The sequence below is a fragment of the Tribolium madens genome, unplaced genomic scaffold (genome assembly GCF_015345945.1).
Source record: "Tribolium madens isolate multiple individuals breed KSU strain unplaced genomic scaffold, Tmad_KSU_1.1 Scaffold_91;HRSCAF=231;Tcas5.2_LG7, whole genome shotgun sequence".
Classification (NCBI taxonomy): domain Eukaryota; kingdom Metazoa; phylum Arthropoda; class Insecta; order Coleoptera; family Tenebrionidae; genus Tribolium; species Tribolium madens.
Window position 1 is genome coordinate 3,400,850 of NW_025401063.1, and position 25,532 is coordinate 3,426,381.

General features: G+C 32.6%; 1 protein-coding gene across 6 annotated transcripts in view; it reads right to left on the bottom strand.

The window, feature by feature from the left end:
- Positions 1 to 6: 6 nt before the first annotated feature.
- The window catches only part of LOC123010527 (rho guanine nucleotide exchange factor 28), a 30,661-nt gene continuing 5,135 nt past the window's right edge, over positions 7 to 25,532 (bottom strand). For 2 of the 6 annotated variants that reach the window (XM_044407486.1, XM_044407482.1), the window contains exons 2-23: positions 21,266 to 21,490; positions 20,824 to 21,100; positions 20,598 to 20,772; positions 20,393 to 20,550; positions 17,104 to 17,205; positions 16,864 to 16,930; positions 16,707 to 16,818; positions 16,582 to 16,655; positions 14,188 to 14,291; positions 9,966 to 10,022; positions 9,673 to 9,916; positions 9,413 to 9,623; positions 8,391 to 9,090; positions 8,236 to 8,339; positions 8,057 to 8,077; positions 4,671 to 4,849; positions 4,362 to 4,616; positions 4,104 to 4,315; positions 2,267 to 2,456; positions 1,582 to 1,834; positions 1,286 to 1,533; positions 7 to 1,237 (exon numbers count right to left, since the gene is read on the bottom strand). In XM_044407486.1, the coding sequence (XP_044263421.1) occupies positions 1,076 to 1,237; positions 1,286 to 1,533; positions 1,582 to 1,834; positions 2,267 to 2,456; positions 4,104 to 4,315; positions 4,362 to 4,616; positions 4,671 to 4,849; positions 8,057 to 8,077; positions 8,236 to 8,339; positions 8,391 to 9,090; positions 9,413 to 9,623; positions 9,673 to 9,916; positions 9,966 to 10,022; positions 14,188 to 14,291; positions 16,582 to 16,655; positions 16,707 to 16,818; positions 16,864 to 16,930; positions 17,104 to 17,205; positions 20,393 to 20,550; positions 20,598 to 20,772; positions 20,824 to 21,100; positions 21,266 to 21,413 (4,053 nt within the window). In that variant the 5' untranslated portion in view covers positions 21,414 to 21,490 and the 3' untranslated portion in view covers positions 7 to 1,075. Of the gene's footprint in view, positions 1,238 to 1,285; positions 1,534 to 1,581; positions 1,835 to 2,266; positions 2,457 to 4,103; positions 4,316 to 4,361; positions 4,617 to 4,670; positions 4,850 to 8,056; positions 8,078 to 8,235; positions 8,340 to 8,390; positions 9,091 to 9,412; positions 9,624 to 9,672; positions 9,917 to 9,965; positions 10,023 to 14,187; positions 14,292 to 16,581; positions 16,656 to 16,706; positions 16,819 to 16,863; positions 16,931 to 17,103; positions 17,206 to 20,392; positions 20,551 to 20,597; positions 20,773 to 20,823; positions 21,101 to 21,265; positions 21,491 to 24,703; positions 24,816 to 25,532 lie in introns of those variants that run through there. The other 4 variants (XM_044407487.1, XM_044407483.1, XM_044407485.1 and 1 more) reach the window with 4 other exon arrangements.

Sequence of the window (25,532 nt, forward strand, 5' to 3'; positions counted from 1 at the left end):
AAAAAAGCACGTGTTTCTTATACTATTTTTTCTATTGAGAGCTCTTTAAAATGGACATTTGACATATGCGGCACTCAAATCGCTTGAAAATAGCTCAAATTGATATTTTTTTTAAATAACAAGTAACATTTTGAAAAATTATTAGTTTGGCAACCTTGATTGTCAAATACAAACGTCACACTTTTATAGGTAATTGTCAATCATTTCCAAAGTGTAGCCGTCAATAATTTAATCTTGTAATAAATCAAGGTTGTTGTAATGGGATATTAAATTTGTTGCCAACCTGAGAAATGTCATATCTCTACATCGAAAAAGCTGAAATTAAAAAATTATTTACCCGTTTTTTTCAATGCTTAATTTCCTAGAATGCTAAAGTAATACTAATTTTATTAACTTAACATTATTTGAGAATAAAAAAAATTGATTTTAATGCCACTCCAAGAAACTAAAAAAACCTAAATATCGAACTGAAAAATGCTAGAAAAATGACAGCTAATTAGGTAATTTTGCTCACATACTCCTTTCTCAAGAATTTTAAAGACCACTATTTTTGTGGATTTTTAAATAAAAACAAAAAATGTTAATGCCAACCCAAGAAATTAAAATCTCAAAGAATTTCAGGTTTGATTTCAAGAATTTGTCACCCTGATTGGCTAAACGTTTTAGATTGGTTACAAATTAACATTAATTTTATTGATAAAACATTATTTAAGAATAATAAATGATCTTAACGCCACCCCAAGAAACTGAAATAACCTAAAATATTGAACGCTAGAAAACCGGCTTCTAAGTAATTTTGTCCACTTACTCCAAAAAAATCTCGGGTATTTCTCGGTTCGAATTCGGCGTGAAAATGCTCGAAAACAGGTCCGGATTTGAATTTTATTACCACATGATCACTTTATTTCACCTGAGAAATTTTTAAAGACCGGCAACGACTCTTGTTAACCCCAAGACGAAACGTTTTATTTAAATCGACTGAAAGACTGCGTCAACATTAATAAAAATTCGTGTTATCTCTTTTACATCTCCGTACAAACAAAGATACCGAATTGAACATTTTCGTGGAAAACCGTCAGAAATAAATGACCTCTTCGTCGCCGATTTTGTGGAAAGTCTGCCGCGCCCCTTTCATACTCGCCGTGTTTTGGTGGGAAGGCGCGGGCCCCGGCGGGGACACCTGCATCGTGGCGGGGCTCGAGCCGGTCCTGGTGTGCGAATGAGACGTCGTCGGGGTCTAGAAAACGAATCAAAGTAAAGTGAATCCAGAATCGGATCCAATTACGGTTTCGCCCGATGGGGGACTCAATCGCTGGTACCCCGAGGTGCTCGTCCGCCTGACCTTCTCGTCTTGACTCAACTTGAGGGGCAGAATCTGGGGGCTGCCTGTCGACCCGGCCACAGGCCCACTCGAGCTCAGTCTCGAAGCCAGTTTCAGCGGAATCTGCTGCTTCACTTGGACGTTCTGTTGCGCCTTCTGCTGATTGGTGGTGCTGATCAGATTCATCGGCAACTGCGATTTGGTTTGAGTATCTAAAAACAGGAAACTGTAATTGAGATTTTGATAAATCGCCAACTTACTCTTGCTCCATTTACTGTCTTTTTTCTTGTCCATTGTCGAATTTTGACCACTTGCTGACGAAGCTATCGAAGTTGAACTGTCCGACTGGGGGCTGTCCTCGGAACTGTCTTTGCAGTCGTCGAGTTGACCGGTCAAGGAAAGAGCCCCCACGTTGGGGGAAATGATCAAACCTTTGTTTGTTAGCTTCTCCATTTTACGGAATAGTTGCTCTCTTTGCTCTTTAATGTCTTCCTGTTCGATTCGAATTTGCTCCTAAAAAATAGAATCAATACAAAATTAAAATAATCGCTTCAATTCCAATTTTAGGCTAAATAAAGCAATTTAAGCTATTTTCAATTAAATTTTGCTCGATTTTAATACAGAATTAATTCGGAATTATTGTATTTTATAAAAATAATTGCTTTAATCTTAATTTTAGGTTGAAATAAAGCAAGTGTTTTCTTCCAAATTAAAGTAATTTGAGCTATTTTGGATTCAATTTTTTTTAATAATAATAAACTATTATTGAAGAGAGTATTTGGTTGAAATACTTTGATTCAGGTTGATTTCCAACTTAAAATTGAGCCAAATCGATTGAACATATGATAAATTCCTTTATTTCAGCCTAAAATTAAGATTGAAGCAATTATTTTTATAAAATACAATAATTTTAAAATTTAAAATTTAAAAAAAGCAAAAACCTACTTGTAATTTTAAAAGTTCCGCTTTTTTCTCTTCCAATTCTTTAGCTTCCTGGTCTCTGGTCGCAATCCAGGCTGCTTTTTCACCACTCAACTTGTCTTGTAAATTTCTTAATTCTTCTAATTGCTGATTGTGTCTGTATTGTCTTGCTCCCTCCCCACCGACTTTTAAGGCATTTAATTGAGCTTGATAACTAAAAAATAATTATTATTTTTTCGCCAAAAGCGAATTTTCACTAATGATTGACATCTCGGTAGGTCATGAAAATTCAAATTTAAGATGGCAACATTGGTATTTTCACAGTTCTAGGTTGTTTATTTTTGTACGGTTGCAGTCACTGCACGTTTCTTCTATATTCACCAAAACCATAATCAAAACATACATATTTCGTTTAGACAAATAGATTATGTTATTTTTTCTGACAGAATTCAACTGAAATGTCATTTTTTATGAAGTATCGTGATCTAAAGAATGTTCACATTAGTAACTTTTTGAACTAAAATTAAAGCCTGATTTACATTCTCAATGCCTACCGAGATGTCAATCATTTCTAAAGATTTGTCAACAAGAATTTACCACCTAGGATTTGAACTTTTAGGAAAATTACGTTTTTCACGTTGTTTGTAACTAGAATTTTCAGAAGTAATTTTAAGTGCTTAGGGTTGGTTATCCCTTGTTGTTGACGGTTGACGTTTTCTGTCAACTATCAATTGAGCCATTTATACAAACTGACAAGTGACCTAAATTTTTGACACTAGTTACGATATCTTTTGTGTGTCACTAAAAACCAACCTAACCAAATCCAGGGCCGTACCCAAGGGGGGGATTAAGGAGTTCAAACCTCCCCCCCCAACGAAATGCACTTTGTTATATAGTGTTATAAGTGTTAAAAATTTAGTTTTTTTGTTATTTTAGTGAGTTAATTTTAAATTTTTGTGAATTAATTTTTCATGTGTTAATTATACAGTGTTTCATTTTTATTGTTAGGTTCAAATTTAAATAGTTGATAGAATATTTAATTTTTTTTTACTTTTTTTTAAAGGGCTTTTCCTAATATTTCAGAATAGATAAAATTACATAATTTGGTAACTTTATATGTACACCTAAACAAATGCCAAATAACAAAATTTTTAATTAGGGGCGTCCTAAACGGTAAAACAAATTTAATTTTTAATTTTTATGCTGTTTATGGTCTGTAGTATAAATTTTTAAACCGATATTTACTAAAAATCCGTAAATTGTATCGGAAAAACACAAAAGACGTTTTTTTATGAAAAAATATGAAATTTTGTTGCTGAATGTGGCAAGAAACCATAGGCAAAATAGTTAAAGTAAATTCGTACCCTAACCCCATCTAGTTTAGTAAGCCCCTAATTAAAAATTTTAACATTTTATTTTTGTACTTGTTTAGGTGTATAAAAGGTGTACCAAATTTTGAAATTTTTTTTCTAAAATGATTTCGGAAATATTGAAAAACAACCTATTAAAAGACGCATCCCTTGCGTAGCATTTTTCGAAATATGTTCATAGAAAATCTATCTCCTGTTTAAATTTGTAACAATAAAAAGTATTAAAAATTTATTTTATTTTTTGTTACTTTTGTGAGTTAATTTGTATTTTTTTATGTTTAATTAGGATCTCTTATTTCAATTTAAAATAAAAACGTGTACTTAGAGATTTTTGCTTTTTAATCCGCCTTCTTTCATTTAATTTTCATGGACCAACAAGACACCCCCCCCGAAATAAAATCCTGGTTACGGCCCTGACCAAATCTGTGGCAACCTATTTACGAATATCCCTAAATCCTAGGGAGTAATTTCTTGTCGATACGATAATATACCTTTCATTTGTAGTCATCAACTGCGAAATAATACAAAGAAGAGTATAAACATAATGCGACAATTTAACGGCCGTGTATTGCTGTTCTCGCCCCAAGGAAAGCAAGGCGGGGGCGTCGGGGGCCGCCGCCAATTGCTGCGAATTTTCCATATTTAAATTATTGGCGCTTCCAATCGTCGTCGGAATAACGTAGTTTCGGTAGGGGAGTTTTTCCTGAAAAGGGGTAGTAGAAAAATTGTTATTTTCAGGATTAACTTACGAAAAGTTTGGAGTCGCCAGGCTTGACCGTTTCCACTTCGGGCGTGGCCACTGGAGTGCCCCCCGATGAGTGATTCTTCTTTCCTGGGACTTTCACCGGTGGTTGATTGGGATTGTCGAAGCCACCGAAAGTTTCGGCACGTTTTGGTAGAATTGGAGAAACGTAAGTCTCACTCTGGTGCTCCCCCGCCGAACTCACACTTCTGGAGAGATTCGTGCCAGTGGTGTATAGAGAACTGACCAATCGGTTGACTTCCTACATATCAAAAATTGTTTTGTTTTTGATTTTTTAATTTTTTAAAATTTTTACCTGCACTGCTGTTAAAACTTCCTTCCACATCTGACCAGTGTCCACATTTTCGCTCACGAGTTGGCGATACGACGAAGGGGATGGGGGGTCGATGCCAGCGGCACTCAATAGCTTCAATTGTAGAGACATTTTTTCCTCTAGAAGAAGCGCCTGTTCTATGTCTTTTTGACGCAAAAGACCTACAAATGGAGTCAAAACTAGATTCGAGAGAGCTTAAGACAGTTTCTTTCTATTCGTACATTGCAACTATATGAGAACAATCATGCATCCACATTGTCGTAACTACAGGAAAGTTAAAGTTCGTTCAAATTCCAGCAAAAATGTAAAAAATAAAAGAAACGTTAAAACAGTGTGATGTTAGAAAATCGGACAAAAAGTAAGTAAGTAAACTTGTTTGAATTTTTTTATGATGTAATTACGGATTTATGATCGCAATTGTAAAAATTTAAAATTTTCATCGTATGATTGTGGTAAATGTCATCAGCGTCAAGAAATTGCATGTACAAATGTCAACTAAGACCAATTCACAAAGGAGCATTTTTGTGATGGCGGTCACTTTTTGCTTGTCATGGTAATAGTTGTTAAAAGATTTGTCAGTTTCCAAATATAAAACAACTGAGATTTTCAGTTTTTTACTATTGGAAACAAACTTTCTTAAATTAACAATGTGGTTGTGGTTAATTATCATCAATATATAGGCGCCCAAGAGAAAAATTTCAAGTAACATAAGATACCAGGAACATGAAAAAAATGTTTTCCATCTGTCAAAAAATTTTGACATTTATTTTTTGACATTTGACATTTTTTATGTCTATTTAATGATACTGATGATCTTGTATTTGTCTTTTTTTACGATTATTTAATAAAAGTACAAAAATCTTGCCAATAAAAGCAACATATAAGATTATACAGAGTTACAATTTAGGATACAGCTTCCGTGTTTTCTCTTCTAATAGCCTGTAGCAAAAAAACTTTGAAAATTATTTTTCCAATAGAAATAAATAGAGTCAAAGTGCATAACTCATAACTTCGAAATTTTCATAGATAATTTTTTTTTAACATTTTTTCCATGTTCCTGGCATCTTTCTCTGGGGCGCGAATTCTGGCGCACCCTGTATATACAAATGTCTAAAATGATAAATTTATCAAATACATAATTATAAAACCACTTCACAAAGGAGATTTTTTTTCTAATGCCGAAGTCGTATTTTTTTGTTGCAGTAGTATCTACCTACATACAATTGCGGGCACGAAATTTTGGACATCACATTGTTGCCAATTCAAAAAATGTCAATGTAAAATGTAAGCCATGCTTTATTCTCATTATTCAGTGTTTACGTTCAAGAGTCAAATTAAGAACTTGCTTTTGAATAATTAACTTTGTTCAACTGAGTAAACTGAGTTGGATAACTGATGTTAAAAATAAATGCAAAAGAATTTATTTCTGTTCAATTTTTGTTTTTTTTTTTCATTTCTTCTTAAAGAATTCTTTCTTGTTTTTTCTTTTTGTTTTTGAGAGACTGGCAATGATTTCTTTCTTTACTTTTAGTTATTAAGTAACTTCCGAATTTATTTAATTTTAAATTTTATATTGTTTATAATAATTATTTTTATTTTTATGTTTTAATTGTTTTTTTTTCTATTAATTTTCTTTAGAAGTTAAGTTGAATAGCTTCAAGCTAGACTTCGCCTCCGCATCTTTGTATTACTTTTAAATTATTAATAATTTATTATGATTGACGTTTGAAAAAAATGTGAAAGTTTTAGTTGAAATTTATTTTTGACGTCGATTTTCAGATACAAGAATGACTAAATATTAGTTTCTTTAATTTCGGTTTTTATATGTCACGTTTTTTATATGGTTCAATAAATTATTTTAATTTATTTTCATTTTTTCTCTAGCTGTCTAGTGTCTAGTGAAATTACAAAGATTGAAAGTGAGGTTAGTTACATAAAGGCAGTTTTACATTTTTATGTCAAATTTGTATGACAAATCGTTCAAAATTCCGTGTCCGGAATTGTACAGTGACAGGACGATTAAAACGTCCTATCAAGTAGGCGTACTGGTTGAGGACGTATATCGCATCCCAGTTCGTATGTCACCTAGATGTCAAAAAATTATAATATTGATCTAAGCAAAAGTTGAATTATTCTATGAAACCTCTCAACACATCTTAAAATGAGATATTGTCAGTGTTTATTCATATAAATTGTGATACATAAAAATCATATTGACATTTCTCATCTGTCATTAACACATTTTATCTTCCGTTAAATTTCAAGGCTTCCTTGATAGAAAGACTTTTTGATTTCACTGCACTTAATACTACCGTAAATAAATTAGAGTAGGCGGTGATTAAAGTCCTTTAGATGGCAATCCTGATTTTTGACATCAAATGTCAGCGGAAACTTTGACAAAGTGTGCGTTTTATTCATTTTAAGTGAAATAATGTTCACTTTCGAGCAGAAAATCTTTATTGCTGTACAATACGAAAACGGTGAATCGCCATTTTCACTTTCAGTTTGTGTCGAAAATTTCCAGCCCAGATTCCCAGCCAACGTGTTGCCAACTGCAGAATATTAATCGTCGTCTACTCTAATTTATTTTTTTTTTGATCGCACGGTACAAAGCTCGAGTCAGGTAAAAGTTTGTAGAAGATTTTTTTTTTAATTTGAATAATGTCGAAAACTGAATTGTGCACAGTTTTTGGGCACACAGTATAATAATTGCATAATCAATATATTTTTTGTTAATAAAAATAGCTTTGAGAGAGGTGTTTTTTTAAGTTAATAAGGTTAGTTTTTGTTGTATTGTGGTTTGTAATGTAAAATTTCTACTGTAATGAAACTCTACACAAAATCAAAACACAATATTAAAATTCATGCACCTATTTTAAAAAGGATAACAAAGTTCTAATGAAATGTACCAAAAACACGTTTATTTTAAGTAATGTAGAATCGGGGAAAGAACTATTCACAAATTTAATGGTAATTTAAGGTTTTAGGTTCACTAATAATTACTCAAAAATCAATGTTAAAAGAATTGTAAAAAGTAGTTATTAAAGTGACGTTGACTGAAATTAAGTTGGCACCACCAAACTTGTATTAAGTGACGGCCATGTCAGAGACATGTTACCAACTTAATTTCAAAGTCTTTCTTCGTGTGTGCATAGAATTAATTTTCAATCATTTTAAGTTCAAATTGGAAAAAATCGTTTTTCGTAAGACAACATAGTTAGCCAGTGAACAATTTTTTCCCAGATGTTTCATTTTGAAATTAAATATAACAACCGAAATACGAAAATTCCGGCTCGAGATTTATTCAAGTGAATTTATTCGATAAATCGCGATCCGGAAATGCCATGCCTTTAAATCAATGAAGTTACCTTCGACATCCGATTCTGCATCTGTCGGAAACAGACACAAAAGTTTACACTCGCATATCTTTCTCTATCAAAGTAATTAAGCTAATGGTGAGGTAGTGAGTGATGCATGCACTAACACAACATGAGATGTTCTGATTTATTATACATGATGGGGTTTTGGTGGTAGTGGCGACACTTACCGACAAAGTGCCGAATCTGTTTCGCATTCAAAAGACTCTGTCTCTCCTCCGCACTCAAAACGCTGCTGTCCTCGTCGTCTTCGGGACAGGACTGCACAGCCTCCCTTAAAAATTAATTTTTTTCGTGTTGGCACCACTTTTGGAAACCGACTCACCGTATTGCATGGATCCAAACCTGCTTGTCCTTCGGCTTGTGCACCTTCAATTCGAACATTTCCGGGTCGGCCGGATTCGACGAAATCAGGTAAATCCCCCGGGAGTCCTGCCCGGCCTTCTCGCGCACCAACAACTTCTGCAGAGACACCACGCCGGCCTTGTTATCGGGGGTGAAAAACGAGTACTTGTGCGAGTTCTCTTGCAGAAAAAACAGCACATCGGAGAGCACAATCACCAGAACGATCTGCATTTTGCCCCTGCCTTGCATCAACATCGCCACGCCTTCGAACTTCAGTGAGCGATTTCCTTGCAAAATGTCCGATTTCTTGAACTTGTGATCGCGGTGGACTGTGTACGATTTCGCGTCGATTCGGTTGTAGATTTCCAATTTGCGGTCTTCTTTCTCCTTTTCGGCCACTTGGGCGTCCACCTCCACGAGGATTTCTTTGATCAGAGCCAAGGCTTTGTGGAGGACATCTTGCTCTTTCTTGTTCTCTTTGCTTGTCTTAATCAGGGGCTCGATCAGGAGGGGGTACTTGGTTAGGCGCTGGGTTATGAACAAAATGCACTCGGGAATGCCCTTCTTCTTCAAAAGGGGGTTCGCTTGACAGTGGCGCACAAACTGACCGAAACGGGCGTCGTTTTGCAGGTAATACTTGTACAGCTCCACGGCGTCCCGGTGCCTGCTGCAAAATTCACCTGAAAAAACAATATTTTGAAAAAACGTTAAAAAATTTGTTGCACTATCTGTCTCACTCTTCCCTATTATAACTTGTATAGCTCTATCTTTGTCGTAATTGACATGTCGATAACATAGAAAACTACCTAATATGTGATGCGTGATGAACTACCTAATTATTTAATAAACAAGTGGATTAATTGTTGTTTAATGCAAGAGTTTATTACAATGTTGTTTTTCCGTTGATCGTACCTTAATTAATTAAAAAATGTTCAATTTCATAAATTACGTCAAATGTCAAATTATTTAAATGTATAATTGGTTGCCTATACAACAATTTACCGTAAGCAGACTTGAGTTTGGAGGCGTTGGTGTTGGAGAACTGCTCCAGCAGGATGTCCGCGATGGTGGAGACGACCGGACTTTCGCGTTGTCGCTGCCTCAGACGCGCCAGCAGCCCCAAATGGAGCTCCGTTAAGTCGGCCAAGCGGGGGAACATCCGCTCCACATTGGCCCCCAATTGGAAATACTTTTGTAGCCCTTCAACAAAAACCTGAGAAAATTCGTAAATGAAATGTCGATTTCGCCGCCAAACGCATTACTTTTTGCATAACAAGAAGCGTCATACAGTGATGCTTTTCAGTCAGAATAAACTCATAGATATGTTCCTGGCGTTTCACTTCCTTTTCCTTCAATTTCCTGGAGATTTCCTTCCCCACGTGGGGCGTCCACGAGTCAGGTTCGTTCTCGTGCAAACCCAAAGACAGATCGGCGCACAATTCCGCCGCTGTTATCGGCGAGTCGGAGAGGAATTCGAGGGGAACCAGCGGAACGTCGTCTGGAAAACTGTAAAACAGCGTGAAAAGCGCTTGTCCGAGTGGGTAAGGGGGCTTACCTCGTTCCGTCGTAGTGTCCGTGCAAATCGCTATCCTTATCATCACATAAAATTTGGCTGAAACGAGAAATTAAGATAACGAAGAGGTTGGCGAGGAGGTTCGATGACCGAATTGATTTTAAGCAAAATCCAACTATAAAATTTCGTAAATAAAAAGAAAATGTTGATTTTGTGAGACACATTGTATGTTGGTAGGTGTAGAGCGAAAACGATAAAATCAAAGCATGCGCAGAAGCGTTATGAAAATTGTGCGAAACGAAAATTCGAAACAAAAACCGCTTGAATTAGAGTAAAAAAATATACCTTTGCATGAACGAGTGCAAAAAAAACCACTGGAAAGTTAGAGTTGAGAGAGTTATGATGCTCCAAAGAGCACTGATATGAAGAGAAGAGGTGAAACGAAAGGCTTGCTGACGGTTCCATATGACGGTTTAAAGTACGGCTATAGCATAAAAATCTTGCTTATTTATTTATTTTATTTCTATTTGTAATAATTTAAAAGAAATATAAAATGAAGGTTCAAAACAACATGTACATTTTGTACAACAAAAAAATGCGGTCCTTTTTTTAACAAAAATTGCTGAAATGACATTTTTTTCAAATTTGAAATTTAGTAATTCGCAGTCAAATGGTCTGTTATCTCCTCTTTCTCTCTTTTCATCAAATTTGAAATTACCCTATCTTTGTCTCAGAGTGAATTGTTAGAAATTTTATCTCAGGCTCTAATTAAAAAATCCTGTCAATAAGATCCTTGCTTCTTATTTTTAACCAAAATGAGTAAATGCTGACAAAATTATTGTTATTTAAAGTTACCATGCCGTATAAAAACCGTGACATGTATTTTTGACACCCTCTGAAAATTCACTTTAACGTCAAATTTGACTTTTAAAAACGTCAAAATTTCGGAAAATTCACTGTAAAGTAAGCTTTAACGTCAAATTTGACTTTTCAAAACGTCAAAATGTCATAAACAACACTGACAACTACATAAGTGGCAAATTACAAATGAGGTTATTAACTAAACACTTTTGCATTAAATTTAATGTCAACAGAATGATCTTGTCCCATTTTTTTGTCTACGATGGTACAAATTGAACAAATACCATGCATTCAATTAAATTTCTAATCAAGGTAGACTGCACTGCGCCTTTGAAATTAAGTTGTCCATAAATAATAATAAAATATGACACTTGACAATTTTTATATCCATTCTTAGTTCTGTTTCAATTTTTTCAGGATTGGCAACTTATTATTATTTTTTTACGCTTTATTACTAATAAAAAACAATTTCCAAACCACCACATACTTCTTTTTGCGTCCAAAGTGGCTTATAATTTTAAAAATTAAGTTAGTAATAATTAATAATAATAATAATTCTACAAAAATTGCTGAAATGACATTTTTTAAATTTGAAAATTAATAGTCCGCGGTTAAGTGGTCTGTTATCTTCCCTTTCTTTCTTCTTTCATCAAATTTGAAATTACCCTATCCTTGTCTAACAGTGTATTGTTAAAATTTTTATATTTGTTTCTTATTTTTAACTAAAATTAGTAAGTGATGACAAAATTATTATTGTTGTTTCATGTTACCATGTCGGATAAAAAACGTGACACTTATTTATGCCACCTTCTGAAAATTCACTATAAAACAGGCTTTAACGTCAAATTTGACGTCAAAAACATCACTTATTTATTTTATTTTTACTTGTAATGACTTCAAAATTTTTAAAAAGGTAGTACAAAACAAAAACAGTAAAAATGTACACAGGAAAAAATGCCGGTATTTTTGGCGTAATTCTACAAAAATTGCTGAAATAAAAAAAAATTAAATTTGATAAATAGTCCGCGGTCAAGTGGTCTGTTTTCTCTTTCTCTCTGCTTCCATGAAATTTCAAATTACCCTATCCTTGTCTAACAGTGAATTGTTAAAAATTTTATATTTATGTTTCTTATTTTTAACCAAAAATTAGTAGGTGATGACAAAATTATTGTTATTTAAAGCTACCATGCCGGATAAAAAACGTGACATTTATTTTTGACATCTGAAAATTCACTATAAAACGGGCTTTAACGTCAAATTCGACTTTTCAAAACATCAAATGTTGGAAAAATCACTGTAACGCAGGCTTTAACCTCAAATTTGACTTTTCAAAAAGTCAAAATGTCGGAAAATTTAACCCAAATTTGATTTTTATTTGACTTTTTAAAACGTCAAAAACATCATTTATTTATTTTATTTCTTTTTGTAATGACTTAAAAAAATATAAAAAGAAGATAAAAAACAAAAACAGTAAAAATGACACAGGAAAAAATGCCGGTACTTTTTTTGGCGTAATTCTACAAAAATTGCTGAAATAAAAAAAAATTTAATTTGAATTTTAATAGTCCGCGGTCAAGTGGTCTGTTATCTTCATTTCTCTCTTTTTTCATGAAATTTCAAATTACCCTATCCTTGTCTAACAGTGATGACAAAATGACCATGCCGGATAAAAAACGTGACATTTATCTTTGACATCTGAAAATTCACTATAAAACGGGCTTGATTTTTATTTAACTTTTCAAAACGTCAAAAACATCATTTATTTTTACACAGGAAAAAATGTCGGTCCTTTTTTGGCGTAATTCTGCAAAAATTGCTGAAATGACGTTATTTTAAAGTTGAATTTTAATTGTCCACGATCAAGAGATCTGTTATCTTCTCTTTCTTTCTTCTTTCATCAAATTTGAAATTACCCTATCCTTGTCTAACAGTTAATTGTTAAAAAAATTATATTTTTGTTTCTTATTTTTCACCAAAATTAAGTGATGACAAAATTATTGTTGTTTAAAGTTAACATACCGGATAAAAAACGTGACATTTATTTTTGACACCTAAAAATTCGCTATAAAACAGACTTTAACGTCAAATTTGGCTTTTCAAAACGTCAAAATGTCGGAAAATTCACTGTAAAGCAGGCTTTAACGTCAAATGTGACTTTTCAAAATGTCAAAAAGTTAGGAACATCACTGACAACTACATCATTGACAAATTAAAAATGAGGTTATTAACTAAAGACTGTTTTGCATTAAATTAAATGTCAACAGAATACTGCGACTTTAAAATAAAGTTGGCAACATTTAATAATAAAATATAAAACTTGACAATTTTTATATCTATTCTTCTGTCTGCATGTTTCCAGGGTTGGCAACTTATGGTATTTCTTTTACAAAGCTTTATTACTAATAAAAAACAATTTCCATACTACACCACCAAAGTGGCTTATGATTTTAAAATTAAGTTGGTAACATTGAAAAGTGTACAAGACCTTGTTTCAATTTTTTCATTGTTGCCACCTTAACTAATAAATAAATAAATTTACTTTGAAGCGTCATAGTGGAACCGTGATCCTGGAAGGCCACAAGTGAAAGCACTTGATTTCGGGTGTTAGGATGCGGGGGTGAGGGGACTTACTTCACTCCCAGTTTGGTGGCAACCCTGCGCCAAGGCGAATAGCAGAACTGACTCCTCCTAGGGGAGGGGCGGGTAACAGGCAACAGATTAGCCACACCCTCTAAGTGCACCTCTATGTGCCTTACTACGTGAACTGACAAAACCACCTTGAATATTTCTCAATTAAATTGGAAGAGTGATGTTTCGTTCGAACTTTCGATTAGTAAGACACACACCACACACACACACAACTTTAATCGACACCCACCGGTACACAAAGCTAACACAAAAAGAAGCAAACATATACATAACACGGACATCCTTGCGCTCGAAACCCAACTAAAATACGACACGCTAAAAAGCCAGCAACATCTCAGGGAAAATCAAGCAAAAGAAGAAAAGTCAGAGAATACTGTGTAGCATGTAGTTTTACATCAGGTATAGTGGAGTTTGAAAAACGGATGAAGATTGTCACGTCGATTTTACTAGTGAAGAACTCGCATTAAAAGAGTTAATACACAAACACAAAGTTAACTCTTTTAATTCAACAAATTTTACAACCATAAAGTGGAAAATATGCAGGACTCAAGTTGTATTTTAAATACTTAGTTTTTAGTACTCATAAGAACATGCCAATTCGCCAACACTACAAAAATCTAAGATTTAAAGTATCTAAATAAAACTCTCCTACACAGTTAACAAATAAACATCTTCGATTAAATCGACGTTTTGGGTATATTATTTATTGTCGTTTTGGTTTTTAACGTTAATTTCGAGGTTTTTCGCCACTCACCTGGTCGACGTACTATTTACATTTCCAGGCACTGACGCAGACCCACGTTTGGAGAACGAGTTTTTAGAGTTTGGCACACCGAATCCAGACATTTTGTTACTATTCTGAAAATAAAATTAAAATTTAAGAGAACATCAAACAACGAGCCGCGTAGCGGCGAGTTGAACAACACATGAGTGCAGTGGCGCAGCAAAATCGGGCAAAACTATTTTGTAGAAGTAATAAAACAAAAAAATAAGACCTTTTTTTATTTCGGTGGTACAATGGGCATTTTATGCGACTGTTTTCAATGACAAATGTTTTTAGAAACAATTTGAGTACCGCATACGTCAAATGTCAAAAATTTTAACTGTCAAATATTATCATAATAGAAAAAATAGCCGAATATTTGAAACTATTTTGCGCTTTTGGTACAATACTGAACACATTTAGTTGTCACCAACATTGAAAACATAAATTACACTAGGTTATTACCGCCAGTGTTGCTAGGTTTGGTGAATTTTTTTTGGTAAAAACTTTTGTAAAAATTCTATCTGGTGATTTTTTGAAATTAAAAAAAAACTGTTTTTCGAGAATTTTCCACGTTTTCAACCAGAAACTTGATTATTTCGTCAATTTTTTTCAAAAAAGCCAAAAAACCACCAAATTAGTTAAAAATAATTCTGTTTTTCTTTTTTTTTTACAAGATTTTACTAAGCAGGATCGAAAATGACAATTTATTTTTGTCTTTTTCGAATATTTTTTCAGCTGGAAATACAAAATTTCGTTAAGAATAATTTAAAAATTCAACAAATTCGACCAAAAACGGCGTTATTTTTGCCTTTTTCAAGTGTTTAAGCACGTTTTTGAGATAAAAACAAAAAAAATTATAAAAATTTAGTTGAAGCAGGCAAAAAAATTATAAAATTAAATCGAAATTTATATTATTTTTAGCTTGTTCCGCTCCATTTACTTCGTTTTTGAAGCAGAGGCTCATTTATTTTACAAAATCTTGTCCAAATACGCTTAAAAATCACAAAAACAATTGATATTGATGTTATTTTGTTTGTTTTACTCGATTTGAGCAACATAAGGCGAGAATTTTTTTAAGCATGTACAAAAGTAATTGTAATACAAAAGTATTACAATCAGTTTTTTTTGCGATTTTGCTAAAACGAACTGAAAAATCAACATTAAGTCGAAAATTACATTAATTTTGCTATTCTTGAGCATTTTAGCATGTTTTTCAGCTAGAAACTCAATTATTTCGCAAAAATGGGTAAAAACGAATAAAAAAACACAGAATTAGTTCAAAAATATTTTTTTTTCGTTTTTTGAAAGTTCAAGCAGACTTTTAAGCTGAAAATTCTGTTTTTTTCGTGAGAGTTGGCCATAGCGTGTTAAAAATCACCAAATTGTTATAAAAAGATTATATTATGATATTTTTACCTAACTCTTAAGCTTTAACTTGATTATTTCGTCAAATTTTCTCGAAGAAAAAATTATCGAAAACCACCAAATTGGTTAAAAATAGTTCTAAATAAAATATTTGTTTTTGTACAAGATATACGTATTACTAAACAGAGTCGAAAATGACAATTTACCTATTTTAGTTTTTCCGAATGCTTTTTCAGCTAGAAACACAATTCTTTTGCAAAATTTTGTCAAAAACAAGTCACAAATTCAATAAAGTAGCCCAAAAACGGCGTTTTTTGTCATTTTCGAGTGTTTAGGGATGGTTTTAAGAGATGAAAACACAAAAAGTTCGAAATATTGCATTGAACTCGACAGGATCGAAAATGACGATTTATTTTTGTCTTTTCGAATACTTTTCATCTAGAAAAGCAAAATTTCGTTAAAAACCATCGAAAAATTCAAAAATTCGACCAAAAACGGGGTAATTTTTGATAAAAACAAGGAAAATTCTAAAAATTTCGTTGGAGCAGGCAAAAAAATTACAAAATTAAATCGAAATTGATATCATTTTTTAGCTTGTTTCGTCCATTTATTTTGCAAAATCTTGTTCAAACACGTCTAAATATCACAAACAGGATAGATATTGATGTTATTTTGTTTGTTTCACTCGATTTAACTAGTTTTGAGCAAAAATAAGCCAAAAAACCACAAAATTTGACCGAAAATGCTTTTACGCACGTTTTTTTGTACTAAAACCTCTGGAAATTAAATCTAGAATTTCATTATTTTGCTTTTTTTTTCAGCTAGAAACCCGAAAAATCACAGAATTAGGCCTAAAAGCATGTCATTTTTGCTTTTTTCAAGCTGAAAACTGCCTTTTTTCGCGAGATTTTGGTAATAGGGTGAAAATTTGTCAAATTTTTCAACTCGGATCTGGTGAATTTTATGTTTTTGGTCTGTCAACACTGACTACAACATCTACTCCAGTACAGCTCTTACCTTCGTGTTTTTAGGTTTGTTACATTCTGCTATGTTGTCTTTACAAGTATTTTGATGCACTGTAGTTCCACAACCTATAATTGAATCATTACATTTCCCCCAAAAAAAGTGAAAATTCCACTTACATTCACAATAAAGTGCCGGTTTATTGCTCAAATGCTTAGCACAAACATCGCAAATTTGCGATGATCCATAACACGCCGAAACCCATTGATGGGCAATTTTCTTATTCTTGTCCTACAACACGTGTTAGAATTCTCTTATTAGCAACCGGGAACGTACCTTTTTCTTCCTGAAAAACAAGCTGCCCCTTTTCCTCCTCTTCTCCGAATGGCCTTCGAACGAAACGCTACAAGAAATTAGGAAAAATTGTAAAACTTGTAACGGAAAATGTCCGATAGTGTTAGTGTTAAATCACACCGAGTGAGAAACGGAAGATTGTGAAACTATAAGACGAGAGTCTACATAGCAATGAGACAGCAAGGGTGCAAGTGCAAGAGCGACATGCTTGTGCCTACTTACTATGGCAAATGTGTAGAATGTGAGTAACGGGCTTGACCAGAACGGCTGCCCTCTTCTTCAGTTTCGCTTTCGGTTCCACTGGGACGGCCCCTACACATTAAGCTAAGCACATGCACTACATTGCGTGTAAACTAGATAATGTGGAATTAAAAAAAAACAAGAAATTGTAACGTTTCTAAAAATCTTGAAATAAACGTAACAATAAATCGGAATAAAAATAATTGGGTTAAGCAATAAGTGTAAAAGAGGAAAATGTGATTGCAAGAAATGTTACAACTCCTTTTACCAATTATAATTATTAAAAAATATTTACAGACTGGTAGATAAAAATTGCCGAAAGCCGAAACTTCGTTAAAATAAATAAATTATTATTTTTTTCGATTCAGACAGATTTCCTAATTGTTTAAGCAATTAAACATAAATTTTGCTCTACTGGGTGACTATTAATGTTCATGACAAAAAATCTATTGGCAACACTGAATTATTGGCAATCCCTTCAATTTGTTATATCAGGATGACTAAATCAACAGTCACCCGTCGCAAAGTTTGACATTTGAATTTGAAAAGCAGGGTTGCCAAAATAAAATTTTAAATTTGACACCATCTTGAGATAAAAAATCACAATCATTTACAGTCACCCGGTAGTTTGAGTACAATTAATCCGACCATTTTAGAACATCCCTGTTTAGAGTTATAGCTAGCGGCGTTTTTTACCAACACAAAAAATTAATATCACCTACCCCCATTATCATAGAATATACAGAGTGATTCAAAAGGACCGTACAATCACTCCGGTGGTTTTAAAATCACCGAATTACTAGCTACTAACTAACTTTAGGTAGATATAACTTTTTAAAAATGCAATTTTAATATCAATTTTTTATTAATTAAAGAAGGTAATTTAGTGTCTTAGTATTAAGAGACGTTGACACATATAGAATACTAAAAAATAAATAAAATCTTAAGAATAATAAGTAAGACGTAGAAATGTCAAATGTAGAGATTTTATGAAGAAGTGAAGTTGGGAACAGTGAATCAAAAATTTGTTGGTTTCTATAGTAACAAAGGTTTCTAATTATTGAGTGCAGGCACAAGATGGTTCAATATGTACTGCAGCATTGCCAATTTGTGCTACGAGGGGTACTAAAAAAGTAATCTACCTAGCAATAACACAAATGATAAATTATGCTCGTGCGTTTTTTTTTTCATTGAAATATTCATATTTTCAAAACTACGGAGGAAAAATTATAAAAGCAAATCTGAGCCTCTATTAACGTTTTCTGTCGCCAAATAAGAGATTTTCCGATCCTTTTAAATCACTATGTATTTATACAGGCTGTCCGAAAATTGCGTGCACAAAGTTCTAGGGGTAATTCCACACTACTACCCTGAAAATGTGGGCCTTCAAATGTGCTTTTTTTTAAGTATTTTTGTTAATATTTTAGTAGAAAAACCAAACCACACACCCGTAGGTTTTTTAGGATACTGAGTCGATTGACGTAAATAAAATTGTTGAATCTTGTTCTTGTTTCTCTTAAAACTTTTTGCAAATTTAATTCCATAATAAGATAGAAAACAGTTTTTCATAAAAAATGTCCTCTGGGTAAAATGTTGTAGAAGGCACTGTTTTCGAGATACAATGTCGACGTAATTGAAACAATGTAACGAATAAAAACGTAGTTTGCGTTCTTCAAACCTACAGGTGCATGGGTTTGTTTTTCTAATTAAAATATTAAAAAAAATATTTAAAAAAAGTACATTTGAAGGCACACCCTTACAGGATCGTAAGCTTTTTTAAACCCATGTTCATAAGAACTTTTCTTTACAATTTGAGGTAGCGAATTACCCTTAGAAGTTTGTGAATCCAATTTCCGGACACCTGTATAAAAATATAAAACTAATCTACATGAATGTCTTTCTAATTTCAATAATAATTGAACTAAAAATGAGTAGTTTTAAACCCAAATTGACTACCATAAAAAAACAAAGTTTCTTTAGAAGCAAAAAGTCTACAACCAAGTACGTAAACTGTTTATTTTCCAGAAAATGCAACAGTTTTTAAATAATTTTGCTTCCCCATCATAAATAAAAATAAGATGCATTTTAAAACATTTCTCCTTGAATAACTATAATTATGAATCAAAAATCTTTATTAAAAAATTCTTGTAAAATTCATTTATTTATTTTTTCAGAAAGTACAGTCCAACCTCTTTAATCCGAACCCGAACAGCAAGTGTCAACCAATTAATTTTTTAGACGAATTAATAAGGGTTAATTATACAATATTATTCCTAAGATTGTGGGAACATCTCATAAAAATTCGGTTTAAAAAACAAGTAAAAACATTTCAGAGTGAAAAATATTCTTTCGGATACCAAATAATGAGAGTTGTTTTCCTATTTCACTATGTAGTTGCAAAAAATCCGTCACAAGTCTGACACTGATTGGGGCTCAAAATCTAATTGGTATTTTTTTCTGATTTCGTAAATAATTACAGGAAGTGAGTATTTTTTTTTTGGGTTTGTTTGCAAATAAAAAAAATACCAAAACATTATGAAATGTACAGTTGGAGACAAAATACTTCGGCCGTCAATGTTACTTGAGTGACATTAAATTGTAAAGCATGCTTTAGGACTGTTAACCTTATTTTTAGCTACTGTCAATCATAGTTGACAAGTTGTATGTACAGTTACGGAATTAAAATTTCGGGCAGTATTTTTCTGGCACTTCAAAAAGTTCACTGTAAACTACCTTTTTATGTCACCATGACTGACATTTGACAATTAACTTTTCTGTCAATGACGCTATTTTTTAAGTCAAAATGACATAAACATGACAAGAGTAAAAAATGAGTTTATTAATGTAAAGGTTGTTTTAGAAATTTTAATTCCGCAACTGTACATATTTTTGATAGAAAAATATAACAGCTGTTATTAATTTGAAATTGTCATTCATTTTAACGTTAAAGCTTGAATTACATTAAAGTGTCAGAAAAGTGACTACCAAAGTATTTTGTCTCCAACTGTACCTTTTGAATGCCTAGGTAAGTGAGAAAAATTTCATCAATTTTATTTAATAAAAAGTGGGGATTTTTTGCGCGTAACGGGCATGGATGCCCCACTGGGTACTCTTAACAGACTCACTCTGTGTATTTTATTACACACTTTTTAAATAAATCTTATAATCAAAAAATAGATTAGTTCGAAGTATCGAGGTTCTACTGTACTTTTGCAGACTTATTAATATTGATCCAAGGTGTCTTAAGGCATCCAATTGAACCAGAACTTACATGGGAAGAGTGGGTTGGGCCCCTGCCAGGATGGGTTCCGGGGCCAAATCTCGAACCGCAATAATAGAAGGCGTGGAAATAGATTTCTGTAAAGGCAACCGCTGCGGCAACAACCTCTGTTCCGCCTCCCTTTTCGCCTTAATTTTATTAAAATCATTCTGTAATCGCAATATTAAAACCAAACAAACTTTAATAAAATCATTACTTGTAAATCAGCTTCGTTCAACGAATGAGTACTAGTGGCGCCCCCTGACCCTCTCGCATTCCGATGTCGCAGCACAACGGGAGCATCAGGACCCAGTAATTTCGTAGTGCTGCCATCTACGTTATCTACAAATGACGATTCGTCCGCTTCTGATTCCATACTACTCAAGGAAATGCTGGAAATGGGGGCAATTCGATTTTGTGTTGACCAGTTTTGTGGGTTTTACCTTCGCTGGCGTGTATGTTTCGCTTTGTCTTTCACTGTGAGGTCTTCGAGGGCCGACCATGAGCGTCTTCGTTGTGTCTCAGGCTGGCAGAGCCAGTCTTGAGTGGCACTTCCTTTGCGGTTCTGGTGCACCGGGGAGGATCCCAACGAGCCCCCCAACAAGTCCATGTCTTGATTTGCCTCGTTGAGTGTAGGGCAACTTGAGCTAAGCCGTGCCATTTGAGACAGGAGGGGATTAAGTGCAATAGCAAGATCTTTCGAATTCGGTATGTACGTATCTAGAAGAAAAGTCAAAACCTAATTAGGGGCCCCCATCTAACTTGTAACTTAATTACTAGACTAGTGAAACTTGATACAAAGTTACGTTAAAATATAGAGCTTCACATCGCTTCATAAATAACTCCTCAAATGTCATTTGGGTTCAATGATCAAAGAATACTCACCCGGTATAGTGACATTTCGCATATGTTGGACACTCTCATGTAATTCTCGAACTTGCTGAAGACTGTCTTCTAAAACTGGGTATATTTTACTGGCTGGTGAATGGGGTGTGACACTGATCGTGGGCAAAGGTCCTGGCCGAGGAAGCATATCCAAGCTTGGGATATGGTAGTTTGTGATGACGTCTTCGTCACTATCTGGTTCGCCGCCACTGTGGCCACATTCGTCTGAAAGAACGATAAAATTGAAACACATCTCTCTAAAAATGGCAACGTCGCATTTTCAGTGTAACAAAATGGCGGACCTATAGTGAAATTTCACCATATCTGGTAATTATTATGCTAATCTAGGGATTTGGTGAAAACTTTTGTAAAAATTCTAATATCTGACGATTTTTTTTTAGAAATGTAGGTACAGCTACATTAAAAAAAAACGGAAAATGTCAAAAAAATTAGAGTTTTTTTTTTCAATTTTTCCATGTTTTATTAAAAATAGCTTAAAATATTTTGATGGCACTCTAAATTCTGATGCTAAATTTATAATTTTCCTACCATTTTCCAAGTGAACGACGATTATGACTTTCTCTATTATCGTATCAACAAGAAATTACTCCCTAGGATTTAGGGATATTCGTGAATAGGTTGCCACAAATTTGGTTAGGTTGGTTTGTAGTGAGAAACAAAAGATATCGTAACTAGTGTCAAAAATTTAGGTTAAGTCACCTGTCAGCTTGTATAGATAACTCATTTAATAGTTGACAACACAAGGGGTAACCAATTCTAGGCATTCAAAATTGCTTTTGAAAATTTTAGTTACAAACAATATGAAAAACGTAATTTTCCTAAAAATTCAAATCCTAGGTGGTAATTTCTTGTTGACAAATCTGTACTTCACTTAAATGTGGCATTACACAAGTTGGTATAAATTTAATGCCATTGATAGAAATATTTTTGATACGTATTGTCAAGTTGACAATTGACAACTAGAACCTAATTTACATTTAGAAAAATTTCATTTCCCGTTTTTTTTAATGTAGCTGTACCTAAGCAGAAAAATAATATATTTTGAAATTATCTTTTAAATCGTGTATTCGTCCAAACATTAGTAAAATTAACTTTTTGCGCAATCGTCAAGAAACAAAACTTAATTTTTTAATTATTTATTTAATTATTTTTTATTATTTATTTACGAGTGGTAAATTAAGTCAAAATTATGACTTTTTGTTTTTATGAGCATATTGCACGTTTTTTTTTAGCTTTTTTATTATTTATTATTTTGCCAATTTTCTCAACTATTTCAAAATTTCGTTAAAAACAAACCGAAAATTTACCAAATTAAGACAAAATTAGCGTTACTTGAGCACTTTTAGCGTTTTCTTTTTGAAATAAATACTAATAAGTTTTTTTTTTAATTTGCTCAAACTAGTTGAAAATTTACCAAATTAAGTTGAAATTTATCAATTTCAAATTATATCAATTTTAGCTTATTTTGCTCGATTTAGTTCACTTTTGAAACAGAGACTCATTTATTTTGCAAGATTTTGTCAAAACATGTTTAAAAATTATAAAATAAATCTAAATTTTTGTTATTTCGTATGTTTCATTCAATTTAGCTAATTTTTGAATAAAATTTTGTCAAAAAATAAGCCGAAAAAAAATTTAGTTGAAACTTCACCTTTCACGAGCAGGTTTTTGTACTATAATTTCAGATTTTTGAAAAATTTTGCTAAAACAAATAAAAAAAAACACCAAATCAAGTCAACATTTTAACACGTTTTTCAGGCAACAAGGTAAATAAATATTTGGGGAAATCCCCAAGTTTCGTTAAAAACAAGTCAAAAAAGTGCTAATTCGATCAAAACTGAAACTTTCGACAGTACTCATATTATAAAAATTTAAATCTGGTAATATGGGGAAAATCCGAAAATTCTTTCAGCTCGAATCTGGTGAATTTATTTTTTTTGAACTGGCAACGCTATCGGTGATGCCAATTTACTATCAAAGTCACAGGTCACTTTGTTCACAAATTGTGATTAAGTTTTAAACGCATAAAAATACCCAAATCTAGATTTTTTTATGACTATTGACTTGTAGTATTTTAAGCACAATAGATTCTATGTATACGTCAAGAAGCTACTGGATGAACAATGACCAGTTTTATGTTAAGTGTTGCAAATATTAGCTACATTTTTAGTGCTATACATATAAATTGAGTTTTCTTGTAACTAGATTCTACGAAATATTCAACGTAACAATATCGTTGTTGACCTATTACTTCGAGGTATTTATAGGTGCATCGTGATGTATCTATATATTAATTACACTGAAATGGATGTTTAAAATATGGGTATTGATTTTTCTATATTATTTTTTAATAGAAGGTAAAAAACTGTCTATTTTTACATAATTGTGTTCATTTATTAAAAATACAGGAAGACTATAAATGTATGTTTTTGTCGCTAAGTTGGCAACAAACAAAATTTTATGTAATTCAGGTTTAAAAAAGTAACCCTTCTTGCTGAATTATTTACACAAGGTAGTTTCCAAATATATCAAAGATTTTAATTATATTAATGAGTAATTACACTGAAATTGATATTTAATATGCGGATATTGATTTCTGTTCATTAATTTTCAAAATAGAATTTTAAAATAAAGTTTTAATTTAATGCAAGTAAAAAACTGACTATTTTTACGTAATCGTGTTTGTTTATTAAAAATACAGGGAGACTATAAATAACTGTTTTTGTCGTTAAATTAGCAACAAATTAAATCCTGTTTTTATACACAACTATCATTCACTTCTTGCTGAATTATTTATACATGGCAGTTTCAAAATAGATCAAAAATGTCCTAAGATTCATCGTAATATAATATATTAATTACACTGAAATAGATGTTTAATATGCGGATATTGATTTCTCTCCATTAATTTTCAATACAAAATTTTAATTTAAAGCAAGTAAAAACCTCAATTTTAACGTAATTGTGTTTATTTATTAAAAATACAGGGAGACTATAAATGACTGTTTTTGTCGTTAAGTTAGCAACAAATAAAATCCTATGTTTTTTATACACAACTGTCAAGTTTCTTGCTGAATTATTTAACTTGGTAGTTTGAATAAATGAAAAATTTTCTTAAAAACAAATTCTATAAAAACATCTAATATCGAGTTTATGCCCGAACTGACACTTATCTCGCCGTGTTAAAGAACAGATTACGTGTCGAAACACAGAAAACTGCCCAAGCAATACAAGTTAAGTTTAAACTAAAAACTAAAAAAAGTAAAAAAATTGGAAAAATTCAAATGCAAATTTGTCACAAATAAACGTAACAAGTGTCCTTTTTGTCACGTCTAACAAAAAGCATAACATAAGAGAAAAACATGCCTTAAAACATCCTAAACAAAAAAAAACTATTTTGAAGCAAATAGCTTATACCTGTTGTATTAGAAAAGACAGTGTGACATTCACAAATTCAACAAAGTTCCAGTAGCACTGAAGATGTCTGGCCTGGGCAGTTGTGACGCTAAATCGATTGCAAGCGCTTGCGCTTTCACTATTCAGTTTGTCATAATGATGTCAGGATTAGAACCCCTAAAGTAGATAAAACAATAATAAAAATTAAAAATTAAAAGGTGCGAGACATGCTCAATATCTGAACTGCACCAAGAAAAAAAAACTTGAGGAAACATCAATCAATAAGCGAACCAATTTCAAGATTTACTCAATTAATCATTTCCCTCCTCAGTTAAAAAATTTGCTTAGTTACTAAAAAGTTTTAAAAAGTATTACTGATTCAAAATACAAGACTATTAACAAATACTTTTGTTATCTTGCGAATGTGTCACGGTTTAGATAACGTTTTAGGTGCATTTAGTTGGTGTTACACAACAAAATTATTATTCAATGCAGCAAATAATAGAAAAAACTAAGATTCGGCTAAATCAAAATCAGTGTACAGGGTGCTGCATTTTGGATGTCCGAATAGGGAATCTCCGAAACTAAGAGGTTTAGTCAAAAACGAGTGATACATTCTGGGGCTCATTTTTTGAGAAAATAATATTGGTTAAAACCGCATCCCGCTATCGTCTTTTGTTTTCGACTTACAGACAAAAGTTGACATTTTGACGAAATCTAAAAAAATTTATATCTTCGTTATTATAGAAGATACGGATTTGAAATAAAGACATTATACAGGCACTTTTTTAGGAGGAATTTAATAATATAGTTAACAATTTTTTTCAGTTATTAGTTTAGCCGTAATAAG